General features: G+C 34.5%; 1 protein-coding gene across 3 annotated transcripts; it reads right to left on the reverse strand.

Annotated features, from left to right (window-relative positions):
• Positions 1-17,103, reverse strand: LOC128205305 (telomerase reverse transcriptase-like). Of its 3 annotated transcripts, none has more exons than XM_052906953.1 (24): positions 16,979-17,103; positions 15,338-15,458; positions 14,972-15,022; positions 14,063-14,172; positions 13,771-13,856; positions 12,118-12,622; positions 11,719-11,922; positions 11,012-11,094; positions 10,401-10,565; positions 9,535-9,605; positions 8,853-9,060; positions 8,620-8,657; positions 8,152-8,280; positions 7,312-7,566; positions 6,232-6,486; positions 5,806-6,013; positions 5,312-5,404; positions 5,011-5,091; positions 3,345-3,414; positions 2,918-3,090; positions 2,467-2,519; positions 2,070-2,116; positions 1,628-1,730; positions 1-285 (listed from the first exon to the last, which is right to left on the reverse strand). In XM_052906953.1, the coding sequence occupies exons 1-24, from the start codon at positions 17,074-17,076 to the stop codon at positions 208-210; spliced, it is 3,285 nt and encodes a 1,094-aa protein (XP_052762913.1). In that variant the 5' UTR covers positions 17,077-17,103; the 3' UTR covers positions 1-207. The 3 variants fall into 3 exon arrangements, with proteins under 3 accessions (XP_052762913.1, XP_052762832.1, XP_052762987.1); XM_052906872.1 differs by having other exon boundaries at positions 12,118-12,778; XM_052907027.1 differs by lacking the exon at positions 7,312-7,566 and having other exon boundaries at positions 12,118-12,778.

The raw sequence follows: 17,103 nt of genomic DNA on the forward strand, positions 1-17,103 counted from the left end.
TACACAATCATTTATATTTCTCCGATTCATTGTACATCTCAGTCATAAACATCACAAATGGTATCTCAGTATAATTATATATATATATATACAATCTACAGTTCACCAACATATTGTGGAATACTGTAGCAAACTAATATACCCAAACATTTTGGAATACTGTGGCAAACAAATATACCAAATATTGTGGAATACTGTGGCAAAACATTACACCAACACATTGTGGAAAACTGCTGGCAAATCAGACTCAATGGTTTCCTGTAATTTGATGACAGTAACTTTTGGCTGAAACAAAGAAAATAGATAGTAAGATAATTATAAGAGCATACAGGGGTATTTTCTATTTTACAATGATGCTGAAATATCATTCCTTTATTAAAAATAACAACATAGAACATAATTACAATATAGAATGCCAATTCTCGACTGTTTTTTCTCAGTTGAACAAGATGCAAAAATTGCTAAGAATTATGTGTTTTTTTTGCCTCCAGCAACATAACATTAAGTTCCAATCTAATCATGAACGTTTTTTTATATTATTTTGTATTCCGTCGTTGACAACAAGAACACCAAGGGTATGACAACACATATATTTTTTTCTTCCAAAATAGATGAGCTAAAAATCTTTGCTATGATGTGAACATCTGCAAATTCACATAATTACCGCATTCTGTAAGGGAAAAATGTTCACGTTAGAGCTCGGGAACAAGTCAATTTTGATGATTTTTTTAATAAATCAAAGGACATGAATCGAGAACGAATTGTGCAGTACGTCTGGTTATCAACCTTGAGATTTAAAGCCCGCACTCAGTTATGTGATGGCCATTTACCACTACAAAAACGCCAACAGCGCCACCAATGCTATCACAATAGTTTGAAATAATTAGTAAAAAACAACAGTAACGCTAAAAATGATAATACGACCGTGATGTGACCACTTTGACATTCCTTGCGTTTGCGACCTATTTGCAAGCTTAAAGATCGATGTAATCACTCTTTCTAATATATAATTAGGGTATGATCACGGATCATTGAGCGGTTTTGGAACTTGTCAGTTAATGATTGGCAATGTATCGGCAACTGGCCACTGAAGATATGGCGATATGCTTTATACTGGTTGAAACTTATCGTTAACTATTTAACGAATCATCTGCGACTGGTTGCAACTGAACGGTGATAATTGTCGATAGATCACGAATTAACATAAAATGCGTATATAACAGTGCTTTAAGAATATAACCATTTCACTACGAGTTGTCAAGATGTTAACAGTAGACCAGTGAGTGGTATTTGCTGCGCATGTGAAGACTTTAGAAATACTGCAGTTGCTGCTAAAATGGTGTGCAAACTTATTGTCTTGGCTCAGGATAGTTATGTGGCAAAATATTGACATTACGACCAAATCTGCTGTGCATGCTCGAAAGACTGTGTTTTGCGACAGCTTGAAATCTAGCTAGCGACTTCAGCGAGTGTGAAACCTTTTTGCGGTAGTCATTTTTGTACGTCGTAAACAGGTTGTATTGTTGGTGTTACCAGGATTACATACACGATGACAATCCATAGAGATGACGGCCGCTTGCCATCTACATACAAACAGTGATCAGGCAAAAACTCGTGTAAAACTTACCATGGATTTTCTTATTCGCATCATCTCAGATCGAACAAGTTTCTTCAGGCGTGGAAAGCATTGCTTATGTTGGAATGTCATTTGATATGCGCGGAAACACAGCCTGGAACAACAGTAAAACAATGACGATGGGTGTGATGTGACAATTGGAAGACTGGTGTAATGTGACATTGAAGGCCAGTGTAATGTGACATATATTGGATCAATATTTAACAAATAATCGTTTTTAGAATAGAATCTATTTTAGAATAAAAGATGTATATTTTTTGTCAGCATGATAACTCAATGTTGTATTTTACTGTTCATTGAAATCGGCAAGCACATCACATTATATTTAACGCTAAAATCTATGCTATAAAATACAACGCTTATTGAACGGTGTCTGCAGGCATTTTGATTGTGTAGTGTCCAGATTAAAACTGCTAAATGAAATTAGACCTACCAACAAATATCAGAGAAGACCGCCTTTCTATTGGTTTTGGAGATTGCCTGTCAAAATGACAAAAGCAAATGAACTCAACATAGGCAATTTATAGGCATTGCTTTACATGTGGTGACATGCATACAAACGGTTTTGAGTTCAGGCAAAAATGAATTTTTACATAACAAAACCGAACAACACTTTACATCAATTTTTATCACATTTATCATCAAAGTTTTCAAATCACCATTTACACCAAAATCATGCTTCTAGTGGTATATATGATTCAATAAATTCAATGAAATACGTATGATGTTTTTGGATTTCAAAGAATGAAATACTTATGCTGAATTGAGCCACAATATTTCGGATATTCAAAGAAAACACTTTAATGGAACGTAACTCGTTTTTGCTTTACCTGAACATCACAAACAGTCGAATGCACTATCTCTATCATGGCGAAGAAAACATCTGGAAAAAAGTAGGCAAATCACTATTAAAATAGTAAACACTGTGTTTGAAGAAAAGGTCTGAAGAACACTTCACACTGGAATATATTTGAATTACCATTTTAATGCTTGTGAATTTCATTACATATTCAAGGCCTATTCGGTATGTTCTGTTAGCTAACAACACAATGAAAAATTTTAATCTCACATCTCTAGGAGTTGTCTCAAAATCTGTAAATTGAGATTCATCAACCATCCAGGGAATTTAAGATTTGAAAATAAGCCATGTTCACAACGATGACGATTACGACAAAGTTCTAATCAAATGACCCATAATCAATAATCACTACAATGACTCATAGTAGTTATACCCTTTTAGTTTGTAGCCACTTTCTAATGCTTGTATGCATATAAACATACCCAGAAAGAATTTTGGATTATCATCTGCACGCTGACTGGCTTCAAGTTTTCTTGCGCATGCGTGAAACTTGTACATGATAAGCAGCATCAAGTGAAATATGTTCAAATGCACTTGAGTCTCGGAATTGATAACGTTATCAACAAATATGGCATGGCACTTCTGTCGTATAGAGCTGTAAAACAACAATTAACTACATTACATTTCAGAAATAACCATTCACACAAAGCTAGATGAACAATTTCTCAATTAAGAATGTAAACTTTCAACGAGAGAGCAGATGTTAAATATATATCACTCATTTTCGACGGACAATATTTTATTCGCCAACTACAAGTGTGGTTCACCTAGGTCAATATTGACCCTTTTCCCTTTTTTTTTAAGTAAGCAATGAAAGTGAGTAGAGTTGTCCAAGATATTAATACTCACTAGGTCAGTTTCTGCTTCACCGCAAGACCTCGTTGTTTTGTAAGGTCAAACGACATTGAATCGGTCATTCCTAGAAAACAAAAAAAACAACATTAGATTATTAACTATTAGGGAAATCCTAAGATCCATATATCAGGTATATCACTTCATAAAAAGAATATATAGTTATTTAAACTACATTGTCTGTTGCCAGATGTGTTTGTTTTTTTGTGAAATATACCATTTAAGGGTTCATGTATGGTATAATGTTTGGATTATGTTTGACCAAAAACTATAATAGATTGGATCTGGCGTAAGCATTTGGGAATGTTATTAACGTAAAATCGTTCCTTTATGTCATCGGAGAATAACGAAAAGTTTATCGATGTATTGTTCGAAATACGTATAAATACCGTAAGGTTTATGTATGATGAGGAGTTCAGTATATATATATGTGTAAACACGTATCCGTCGAGACCGCATTTCGAGACCGATAAATGTTTACTCACCGAACGAGACGTGATGCAGGTCACCAGAAAATCATTTTATCGTAATATTCCATTTATTATAAACCTGCCTATTAATTATTCCTTTATTTTTTGGTTTCAATTTGATTTAATTTTACCGCCATCTGTCAAATGTGCGTATGAATTCGAATGTGTTAACGTAGTTTGTGTAATGAAGTCAAGGGAGGCTACTACAGTCAAACGAAGACAGAAGTTATTGAATTCACTTTATTGAGCAAAATAAGAACAAAATATTTTATATTTTAGCAAATTTAACAAATTGCTAATACGAAAACAATTATTAACTGTCACAGCACAAAAATAAAAAATAAATATACGTGGGATTTTTTGACGATAATAATATGCAGAATTGAGGGAAGTTCGTGAGTCAATCGCTATTTCTATCGATGACGCGAATTCGCCTTCTTCTTTATATTGGCGTGCTGCTAATAAACATGGATAATCATTAATGCAACAATTCATGCACTTCGAAATGGACAACAACTAGTTCACTGAAGTACCCATCTAGATAGACTGGAAGTGTTCTTTGCTTCATGCTTATCCTCATGGTTCTTTGAAGAACATGAGAACCATGTTCCTGAATATTTACATGCTTCTGGAGCGTGACAAAATTTAGATTGACAGGTTTTACCAGGTTTTTTTGTCATGCTATTTTAGCAACGCGAAAGTAGTTCCGAGATTACACACGGTACTCGCATGATACGGAATCAGAAAACGACAGTATCATAATACGGATTTTTCAATACGCCGTGCTGTATTTTCACTGTTGGATATGGAAAAAGGAAATTGATAGGCATATTATAAATATATATATAATAGATTTTCACTTTCTTTTTTAATAACCTAGAACTAGCAGATATGAGTAAGAGATTAATTCTTCCTTGTATACTTTGCATTTTTAGAATGCATATGTTTTGACAAATAAAATGTTTCGAATGTAAGTTACATAGCTATCAAGGAGCTATTGAATTGCAAACGGGAAACCCCATGGTCTTATGTAGTATAAATAATGTATGATCCCTCCTACATATCAATACGCATCACTTCTTTCCCACCGAGTCATAATATATCGGTTCATCGACATCCCACATCCCTCAGCATGTATAAAAGAGTGACCATTTAAGTATATCCAAAGAATATATACTGTTAGGAGTACCTACTTGTTCCCGAGTATCTGGAGCAGTCTGTAGAAACTTCCAGCGTGTGAACATTGAACATGAGGCCACACCATGGAAACCATACTGAAATTCGAAGTGTATATAGCTCAATATTCACATACATGACCATTGCACATGCAAATGTTTCCCTGAATTGATAAGTAGGACTAACTCACATAATCCTTTTTGGTAAAGAGTGTTTAAAAACTTGAACTCATATATTTTTATTAACTTTCATAAACAAACAACAAACAGCAACTGGCATATTTTCATTTTAAAAGAAATGTTGTAAAACTTAGTATACCATCTTCCAGAACGCAGATCGAATGGTGGTTGTTCGCTGTGAAATTAGTTAGAACTTTCTCTTCATTGGTGAAACAGTTAAAAGCTGCATTGCCTACAAACGTTTATGAAAATCAAATTAATGGATTTCCACAAAGTAATAATAGTTTTCAATATTCTTTGCGTGTTCAATTGTTTTTTAAACAGTGATTATACATATGATGACAACGCAAATGCATATCCCATTTTTTTCATGTTTTCTAGAATATAAAATAATTTAAGCAGGTAAAAAGGGCATTGAAGGAAACTTTCCCTGACATTGGATATCCTGATAAAATATATTTGTAGTTTATTCGTTTATGAAGTCTTTATAAAAGCCATTGGCGATAAGTGTGACCATTAATAAACAAAAAATATCTGGATAAATCAACTATTTGTATCAGTTATGGCTTAAATAGAGGAAATGAATGACACTGCCCTAATTCCTTGTTATACTAGGGATTTCACAAGTTTTACCTTTAAGCATCAGATCCAGAAAGCCATTTGCTCTTTCACACGATGGGGATACAAACATGTAGTCATCCACAATCCTAATGAGGAGGTCACCATCCTGAAGATCAAACAACTCCTTTTCCATCTCAGCATAGTAAAAATTGCAAAGAAGTGTTGACACAACCGAACCCTGGCTAATGCCTAATTTCTGGATGTAATATCGTGTTCCAATCTGCAAGAAGCAACATATAATAAGGACAGATTAACAGAAAACAAATTAAAAGCTACAGAAAGCGCGTCATTCAATGTACATGTGTGCCATCCTCCTGCACTAAAACAGCATAAACACACAGACAAATGTGATCAATTCTTAAAAGAAAACGGGACGTCTACTATTTAGCTTTTATTATACACATCTAGTATTATTTGCTTATTGTGTTGATAATCTACCTTGATAATGTTATTAAACACGTGGCCACGGAGTGTCTTTAGCAATGAGTCGGCTGTTTGATGGTGATAAATGACTTTATCCGAATACACAACATTTCTGCTTTTTGATGTTTCTGATTTTTCTTCCAAGAATTGAGGAAACTCTTTAACGAATTCGGAAGCCCTAGCCGCGTCTCTGTGAAACTGTCTTGAAGTTTTTCCCTCTTTTATTCTATAGGAGAAGTATTTTCGCACAATGATGTCTTCAGTTGCATGCTGAAATGTGTTAAAAATAGGAGTTGAAAATATAACACAGAGATAACGGAGACTGTGACTGATTCATATAAGCTTTAAGCCGACTTAAAGTTAAGAATCAAGTTTAAGTTCAAATAAATCAGAATAAACGAACACATAGCTGGGCATATGTTAATGAATGTTTTATCTTATGGAAATTGATGCTATGAACTCACGGAAGGTATGATTTTATCTGATATTCAATACGACTCATCAATTTTTGAAAAAGGTTCTACAAGTTATTCAAAAACTTTGTTATGAAGTCAAAGATAACGAAATGTAATTAATAGTCGGATATAAATATTGATACATGTTGACAAATACAGAGTTTTTTCTTATTGATATTAAAAGCAAAAACATTAGCATTGTAACATAAATATGTTTAGAACATCTTTGATATAGACGAATGGTCTTTATATAAGGTGTTTATTAAACGATTTTTCTAAAATCGATTAAAAAACGAGCCTTGTTGAGTCAAGTTTTTCTCTTCGTATAAACCTGATGGCATTCCGTTTACTGTATCAAATCGCATAAAAGCAACATGAACAAAACATGGATTAATAACATATCAGTCACCATGCCATAAAGTAATGAGATTAGCTACGATATGTTTTCAGTTTTAAAACACCATAAGAAGGAATTAAATAATACATTGCAACGAGTTTAAACGTGTTTAAATTTTATCTTCGTACTGAACGACCACGAATGTGATGATCAGAGGTACCACTTTGATTTTCTTATAGTGCCGAAGACATACAACGTTGGTATATAAAAATGTTAATGAACTATTTAAAAAGTATGCAAAACCTGGTTTAGTAACTTTTCCAATATCTCGTAAACCTTTGTCTGCACCATAGAGTCATAGCATTTAGCAATGTCTGTCTTGACAAAGTATAGCTCAGGCTTTCCGGACTTGGACCATTTAAGCGCAAATTGTTTCCAAGCCGTGTAAATGTCGTCGTTTCCAAACTTTCCATGGCCGATAATGCCAGGATTTCTGTTTTTCAAATAGCTTAAAACACAGTGTGTGTCTTTTAATTGCTGGTTGATTGAAATTGGAACCTGGCATCAGGAAGAAAGAAACAAAGTTTGAAAAATACATCTAATAAAATTGTAATGTATGCAAGATATGTACTATTTTACTGAATAGTTTGTCAATATCCCGTCCTAACTAATGAAGGAGAAAAAGTGCCATCAAAAGCTAACTAGTTTTTTGTCGGCAAAACTATTTCGAGTCCGCTACTGTCACATTCATGGAATAGTTCTTAGAAAGATTGCTCTTTAACAATTATTGTAATTATGGTAATTTTATGACTATGCGTGATGGTGATGTCAACAAGCCAACAATATATTCTGACAAATATTTACTTAATGTGAACTTGACCTTTGACTTACAGACATCGGACTTAAATGTGACACGTCGTCTTTTGATGATGACCATCTGTGTGAATTTGGTTATGAAAACAACATCAAATGCATAAAAACGGACACGCCAAAATCTGACAGACGGACTAACGCACGCAAGCTCATACATACAGCCGCCATTGTGACAAATATTTCGAGTTCACGGCAAGCGGTTTTGACAACAAAATGAGAAAGTACCTTCTCTCTTCTATAAGTAGAACTTTCAATATGAAAGGAACAAACCTGTAAAGGAGACATTGTTGTCTTTATTCCCATGTTGACGATTGGTCGTAGTGATCTGGGTTTCGGAACAAATCGTAGTGATGAAACACCTATTGCTAATCTAGTGTCCAGTAGTTGCTTTACAAGACGCTGAAAATATTGAATTTCATTAAAAACTGATTCCTGAATGCACCCTTCTCACGAAATGTGATATGGAAATATCTCAGTTATACTTGGCTTACTAAATTGTTCTTACTGTAACAGACGTAGCAATGAATAACACTCCTCCCTCGGTGTTTTAAGTCCACAAGAAACATAAGGTTTGGGCCTTGTCATGTGTGTATTGCCTCTGGCAACATTAAGACTCTACAATAACTCATTTTTTTAATAAAACAGACAAGCTCAAAATTAATATAGCTGATTACTCGTTACATAGCTCAAGGATGATTATAAAAAGTAGTTTGTTTGTTCCATTTTTGTTTAAAATACCTCAGACGCTGGTTTTACAACCCTCCTTTGCAACAAGTCTGTAAAATATTTATGACATGATGAGCACAATTATAAAATAAAGATAGTAAGGCAAAGATATTATGTGATTTCGTTCTTTAACAACACATATTTATTCATAATCAGTCAATTCATAACGTTGCAAACTTTCCGTTTCATACAATTCTAATTTAAGCATGTGTTTATGACTTTAAGAACAAGCGTCATAAAATAACCTGCTACTCCAAGGATATGGAGTCTAGTCCATGTGCTTTGTCTGAAGTACATTGTTCTATGCTTCATGAACGTCGTTTCCGTGATGTAGAAAAAAGTGCGTAGAAGAACAAAGACGAACTTCGACATGATCCAATTAACGAGTCTGCCTAGCAAGCTTAGCTTACACAAGTTGCAAGGTACGTTCTTCATCCAGACTATGGTTTTTGTCTGTTAATGAAAGGAAAATAGTTTTATTTGTTTATTTGGTTATTAGTTTCAATAATATAAACTCATGAAACGCACACAGTCATGATCAACTATGGGAGTTCTTCCAGAAGACTAAGCTTCAGTAACAGAGCTTGCAGGACTTTCAAAGTTGTATTGTCATGCATTAACTTTAAACTGTATGATTACAAAGAAATACTGTTTGAACCAAACAAGGGCTTGTCAATTGTTCTCAGTTGGCCAAAGTAGAACGATGAAAGTTGCTTCACAACTATGCGCATTGGATTTGATTTCATGTTCATCAACAAGCATCTTAATACTGATTTCCAATGTCTTTATGATGATCCTCCGATGACAACAGTTACATTGGACAAACATTTCATACACCCTTACAAGTTTAGTGACAGTAGGAGCACCAAAAATATTAATGTACTATGTGTGAAGTGCAAAGTGAACAAAACTTAAATACAGTTTTACCTTCATTCCAGCCGTAAGTCTCTCCAGTGAAACCTTGTCAGGTTTTCCACTTGATATGAGCCATGCAATATCTGCAAAGAATCGAGCTACCCTTTGCAGAAATAGTAAATACTACTTAGAGACAACTCCCACAATACAAGCCCTTTTTTAAGACATACGCATTTTATGAACTGATTATATGTATCATCTTCGGAAATGGGTTCACTTTACTACAGCCAACAAGAATAATAGGAATAGGTACAGTAACACATCTCTAAAACGTTTAAACAGGCATACTAATTTCTAAGAACGTATGTATATCTTCTGAACTACTGAATTACATTATGTTTTAGTAACACATTGCTATAAAAGCGCACAGATAAAAAACAACAACACAATCTCAATTTTATAAAATAAGAACTCTCGCAAAAAATGCTCAGCAACCAAAATGTGACAATTTTTAATGAAACAAGAATAAACTGCCAAAGGATGTAATTAATTAAAAAAACTATTAACCTACAACTCTCATAATAACTTAAGCATAAACGCACATATTTAGAATAAAATGGGCACTACAGTGATCAGTCTTGCAGCTATGATTTTTTACACAGTAAAGTGTAACAAGAGCACCGGGAGCGAACACCAAAGCTCGTCTGTTAGTGTTTTGTTTCAGTGAAAAACAAATTAAAGTCAAAGTATTGTATTTTGATACACATATGCGTATTGGCTCAATCAACATGTTTTCAAGTTATATGTCTTGAACGGTTTTTAGATATGGCCATGTTTAAATGTTTGCACTTCGCAGCTAACGCCATCAAGGCTATGACAATAATGTTCTTCTTCGAAAAACAAACGACCTATCACGGATCTGCTTAAGAAGTGCATACCCTTCAGTAACAGGTTCCTGTTGTGACTTCCGCCAAGTAGTTCATCAGGGACTACCCTCACAATGCAAGCCCGAATAAACAGGAACACATTCCTATGTTGATGGTTGGAATTCAACAGGTGGACTTGGGTTGCTGAATTCTTCATGCTCGACCCGTGTTTTCTACCTATCATAGAAATTGTGAAAATGCATGAACAGTGGGAATGCACATACTTATTATGAGTTATAAATGGTCCACTCATATCGCAAATGTAACAAAATGCATAACATCCTGTTTTTAAAGAAAAAAATATCTCATTGTTCAAACGAATGGCGTCATTTCTACTTAAAAGTGCTGGAATCACAAGCATGTACCGCGCAGGTATAATGATAAAATCCCACTTAGACACCTGGACCGGTTTTCATAAAACATCTTATGGAAAAGTCTGTGAAGTCGATTTTTCAATTTCATTGTCATTTGACATTTTCAAGAAATTATATCATATGTCCAGCCTGATACTTAAATAAGGTTGATCACTTCAGATAGAAAATACCTTAAGATATTTTATTTATTCTTACCTAGAAAAATAAAGACGCTAAGAATATTAAAATTATATTGTAATTGTAATTTACCTAGCACCTTTCTGTTCGTTGTTGACGAATTAACCTTTCCAACAGGACAATGCTTGTTCAGCAGAGCTTTTAAAGGACACTTCCTATCACATAAAATAAAATAATACATCAGGTTTATTTTGAATCAAAGACAAAAAGGAAGATACAGAATAAACTTTGTGCAGCCTTTAAACCGACTTTGTATATCTATAAAACAACACTATATGAAACAAGAAACTGGAGCTTGTTTGGTCCCAAAGAACATAATGAACAAAGAGGATTGGCTTGTCAGTATATTCCATTGAGTGAGCTATACTTTACAGTCACGTTACCACGGGTGAAGTTTTTACTTTTGAAGTTCAAAGGGTGAAATACATCGCAATCTTACACTGAAATTAACAAATTTCCTTTTTATCGTTTATCTGTGGTTTATGTGTGTCAAAGCCCTGTGTGCGACGACATTTAATTTCAACGACATTTAATTTCAACGTGGGGGTGCTAAATTTTAAAATTAGTATTTGTACTGTTTGAAACAGTGAAACATCGTTCTTTATTATAAAAATACTTACAATGAATTTTTATTATCATATACTATTAAATACGTCCTATGTTTCTTAAATTATCTGATTCAAAGTCTGTTTCTTATTTACAATTTCTTGTACTACTAACATTGATAACGCTCTAGAATGTACAAGCCTTTTGTTCTTCAAATCAAAGTTAAATCTTACTTTAAGTTTTGGGCAATATCCGTAAAGTATGCCTGAATGAGTTGTCTTGTAGATGCGTCTACCTCAGTCACTCCAAGCATTTCCGTGACCATGCCATCTGCTTGTCCGCTTTTCATGGCTGTGGATAAACTTGCCGATCCAAGTATTCGTTCTCGTGCATTCCGTGCATAAAGAGTACTCTTCTTTTCAAGAATTACAGTCGGTCTGAAAACAAAGATAACCACTTTCTTTTCTGTAAACTCTTCGCCTTTTTTAAAGACTGTATTAGTTTCAGTACTGATTCAATTTCAACATTTTGTCTATGGTTTGTAGCAACAAGAAATATTTTTTTCAGTAATTTATATTGAGTAAGATAAAATCCATTTCTAGTAGAAAACAAACAATAAAAGAGAGCCAAACCTGCGTAAGTGTGTTCTGATACAAGGTATTGAATTTGCTTTGACCTTCTCTTTCGTACTGGTTTTAGGTGGAATTTCAGCATGTGATGGCACTTCCAACGATTCAATACAGGGAGGCAGTCTAGGCTCAACATTTGATGGCAGTTTCAACACTTCGATGCTGGAATACTGCCTAGTTTCAACTATTGATGGCACTTTCAAAACATCAGTACTGCGATACTGTCTAGTTTTAACACTTGATGGCATTGTAAATGCTTCAATACTGGGATGATGTCTAGTTTCAACATTGGATGTCACTTTCAACGCTTCAGTACGGCGATGCAACCCATTTTTTCTTTCTGTTTGACACTCCTCGCTTGTCAAGCCTCCCTTGTTACCCATATTATATTCAGTTATATTGGCCTTATTATCCTTAGCAGATCTGCTTCCATTTCCCGTAGGACCAACTTTGTTATCATTTGCAAGTTTGCGTCTCTTTTGCTTAGGTCCATCACAATGTGTTTGTACTGCCAGTGTTTGGACATTATTATCATTAGGCAATCTTCCTATTTTTTGCTCAGGACCATCGCAAAATGTTTTGAATGCCGCGAGCTTTCGCTTTGCTTGATTTTCTGTGGTTCCTAGTTGCTTATCATAATTGAAGGTGTTATACAGTGGAGCTCCTATGATGCATAAAACGAACAAACATTGAAAGCATTAATTTTAGATGTTCAAATGTCATAACTTCTGAATAAATATGAATAAAGAAAACCGGTATCAATGTTGAATATATTTTAATTGAATGTTTCATTTTATTTGTTTTTAGCATCTTATGATATGTTTACACCTTAACTTTTATTCCTTAAAAGAACGGCCTTTCGGCAATAAAGATTATCATTCTATGAACGCAACATCTTCGGATATGCTCTGATCGCCTATAAATAAACATGTTCATTGAAAATTGTTGTCATTGTTTCAGTGGTGTAGCAGGCCACGAAAGACTTTCATCAATATGCTAAAAAGTGTCTATTCATGAATTGTTATAATATTACTGTCACTAGGTTTCAAATTTTACGTTAAAAATCAACTATGAAGTTGTTTCTATTTTACCCGCGTTGTTATGACGTTATAAACTGTTTCCGGTTTCTGTCGGGTTGTTCTTTTTACAGGTGAGAAATGGGTGAAAAAGAATTGCTGAAAGGTTTTCTAAAATGAAATTAAGTATTTTTGTAACAATTTTGGAAGTAAATAATGAATTATTGGTGTAATTATAAGTAATGAGTTGATTGTCGATTATCGGGGTTTTGAACGCAATTGAGCTGGTTGAAATATGCGTTCTTCGGACTCTACACATTTTAGCCACCCCAACTGCGTTCATACCCCGATAATGACATCATCTATGCAATTAATTCCTTAAATAACTTTGAGTAATTTGATTGATTTTTACATATATACATATCCAATAGGGTCACTCATACTCATTTTCAAGTAAATTGATAAGTTTTGTATCAAGAAAATAAATAAGCAAATTATATTTCACATAAATGAGATTTTAAAAATAATACCATATAATAATAATATCAAATAAACTGGAAAAGCATATGTTTTAGAAAATCTAGATCATAATAGATGAAAGAGCATAGTGATTTATTTTAAACTTTGGGATTGATCTTACCAGTCAGTTGAACATAGCAACCTTTTGGTAGGGCCAGATATAGGGATGTGAATTCCACCAGGTATGTTACAACAGAGTCACCCATCCTGTAAAACACACAAATATTCTTTGTAAGGTAAAAGTCTTGATCAAATAATTCATATTGTGTATATCAGCACTATCTAAGTTGTGGCCTTGATGTTTTGCAGAACGCAAATAGCCACAATGCTGATGATGAAAATGATGATGACAACAAGGCTTTGCCAAAACCGTGACTTTAGTTTCAAGAAAACAGATTTAACACAACACTCACTTTTTATGAAACTCTCGCCAGGGTTGTGTGAGGAGTCTTGTGACCATTGAATTACAGTAGCGACTCTCTACATTTCCGGTACTCAGAGTGGCTCCATGGGCAGACGACATCTGAATGAGATAGCATGGTATTTGTCCAATGATTTTTCATTGCGGTGACATGTGTGTGAGGTCTATGAAAAAGTGACATCATTGCAAACAGCCGCATTTGCACCGTATACATTCAATTATCTCGGAAACACTTATATCCGCATGGCAGCTGGATTATCACAAAGAAATTTGCAAATAAGGAATGTAAATATAAACTTTTAATATTTAAACTTGTGGTTCATTTGCTCAGTGTTTTGGACCCCTCTTACGATGCACTGACCAAATGTTATCAAACCTTGAATCTGTAAATATTATTTGATTGGTGATGTTGATTTTTTCTATTGAACACTATTACCAATTGTTGGTAGAAAATAAGTGTTTGGCTCTTGACCATTTAATTTCAGTTCCGTTACATTTCTAGTTTGCAAAACAGCTTAATAGAATTGTTGATATTTTAAATTAGCACGTTATCATTTTCAACATTTGAAGAAGAAGGTATGGTTTGAGGCAGTTTCATTTTTTATTTAGGCATAACTTAATCATTATTAAAGCCAGTTATGGTATTTGCTGTACATGTGAACATAATCTTTGGCAACATTTGTACCAAGTTCCATTTCAATATTTTAAACATAAGTTTGGTCTATATCTAAGATAAGAAGTTGTTGCCAATAATGCTGATGCGATGCCACAGCTGACAACAGCATGAAGGACATGACAATAACTCGACTTTTATCTTTAACAGTCAGACATGCTAAGATGTCAGTGGTTTAAGTACATGCAGCTAAGTTGGTGCATGTACTTATTGTTTGTTTCAACTTACCAAATCATATCCCAGTGTCAGAATGTTACTCTCTCTAAATGTCTTCTTTCTCTGCATCAAATGACAAACACATTTATACGAAGTCTGATTATTTTAAATGCTATCATGATAAAAAAACAGAACCATTAAAATTCATTATTAATTACTCTATGTAGCAGCTGAAGTTCTGAAAACATGTTTACTATAAATAAGTATGATTCAACGATTTGTTTCAAAAATGAACTGAGATTTAAATCATTGAAGAGTTCAGTTTAACAAACATACTAACATCCCAGTTATTATCCACGAACAATGAAGGTAATAAAAGACAACGTAACAGTTATTAGACTTACCCAAATTTGTATTCTGAAAGAGTTTGCAACTCACATTTACTATTTCCATGACTATATCTTCCAAAGGTTTTGTGTGTGCAGTAGTCCGCCATTTGAAGCCGGGTGTTCCATCTCCCCAACAAACACAGACAGCCTTCAATAAACACTGATCTGAACTGTAACATAAGGATTGCAATTTAGTTCAGAGGAACTCGTGCAATCTTTGATGCCCTGGTCAAACAGACAATATGTTGCATTGAAGTGCATATAACATATATGTTAGTTTAGTTTAAACTTATTTTTTTTTTACAACGATTGTGAAACAAGCTATTGCAACTTATATTTATCACTCTCGTTGGCACGATTTTGCGCAAGAGTGTAGTCTTGTTTTGTGGGGGAAACCGGAGTACCCGGAGGAAACCCACTTGTCCGACTTCGTGACCACTAACCAAACTCACATGCGCCCAGACCGGGAATCTAACCCGGGTCGCCTAGGTGAGAAGCGAATGCACTATATTTGGAGTGAACAATATATAAGTATTTCTTTATCATTTTATTAAAACACTTCGGTGAATTAGTATGTCAATTGAATGAAAGTTTGTCGAATTGTCCCAATTTGTTGAATAAGAATTGTCCCAATTTGTTGAATAACTACACTGTAAGCTTACTTAGTCAATCACGGGTCATACTTAGTACTGAGGATAACATGAATTGAATGAAAAGTTGACGCCTCCAGAATTCACTATTTCAGACTAGAATTTGTTAGAATTTAAAATGAATTGTTTTGAGGGGAGTCGCCCAATTCCGCAATGATATTTTATGCCATATATATAAAATATATATATATATATATATATATATATATATATATATATATATATATATATACATTATGGTTTTCAGAGAGAGGCACATGTCAAAAGACTGGGCCCCTTCACTACAACTCCCAGCCCATGCCCTTAGCCCATAAAATTGCCTTAGTTTACTTTTTGATGTCGATATTGGAGATAAAGTAATAAAATAAACTCAAAAATGCACCATTTCAGATTTGAAAGAATTAAAATTTAAAATTAAATTATCTTCGGGGAGTAACCCCAACATCCAATGCAAAGATAAGGCTCACGTCAAAATGTTGTGCCCCTTACTTGGCCTAAGTTAAGCCCTCTTACGATAATTCCTGGATGTGCCCCTGTTATGACCAGTCAATTGTAACCACGGCCCTCCCAGGTCCGGGAATAGCGGGGACTTTGACTCTCGGTCCAGCAAAGCCCGGGTAAAATCCCCGCCCTGGAGGAATGAACAGCTGGTAAAATCCCAGCTAAATGCCCCCGCACCCCAGGGCCCCTATGTAAGGCCCATTCTCCGATATATTTGGCGCGAAGCCAAAACCACCGCATTCACCCGGCACTGCGGGGCCACCTGAAAGGTAAAAACACGGCCCATTTCCCCGTATAGCCCCGGACCTGGGGGGCCGTGGTTACAATTGACTGGTGCATTACAGACCATTCTATTTTAACCTTTGAATGAAAAAGTAATCATGGCTTGTAACATTATTTTTTGTATTTTCAGAACATCTGTTGTGTTAATTTTGAAGAAAGATTATACATTTTGTATGGTCTCACAATCTAAATTTCAAATATAACTAAGCATGCTTAAGATATTTAATGGACGAGAATTTTATCATGGGTTTTCATACAAATCTGGCTCCGATTGCATAAATCCCTTTTCATCCTTTTCCATCAACCAGTCACTCAATTGGCGAATTTGGTGATATTTTTTAGTCAAAACTTCCATGTCTAACGTCAGCGATTCAGATAAACA

Source organism: Mya arenaria, chromosome 1 (genome assembly GCF_026914265.1).
Source record: "Mya arenaria isolate MELC-2E11 chromosome 1, ASM2691426v1".
Classification (NCBI taxonomy): Eukaryota; Metazoa; Mollusca; class Bivalvia; order Myida; family Myidae; genus Mya; species Mya arenaria.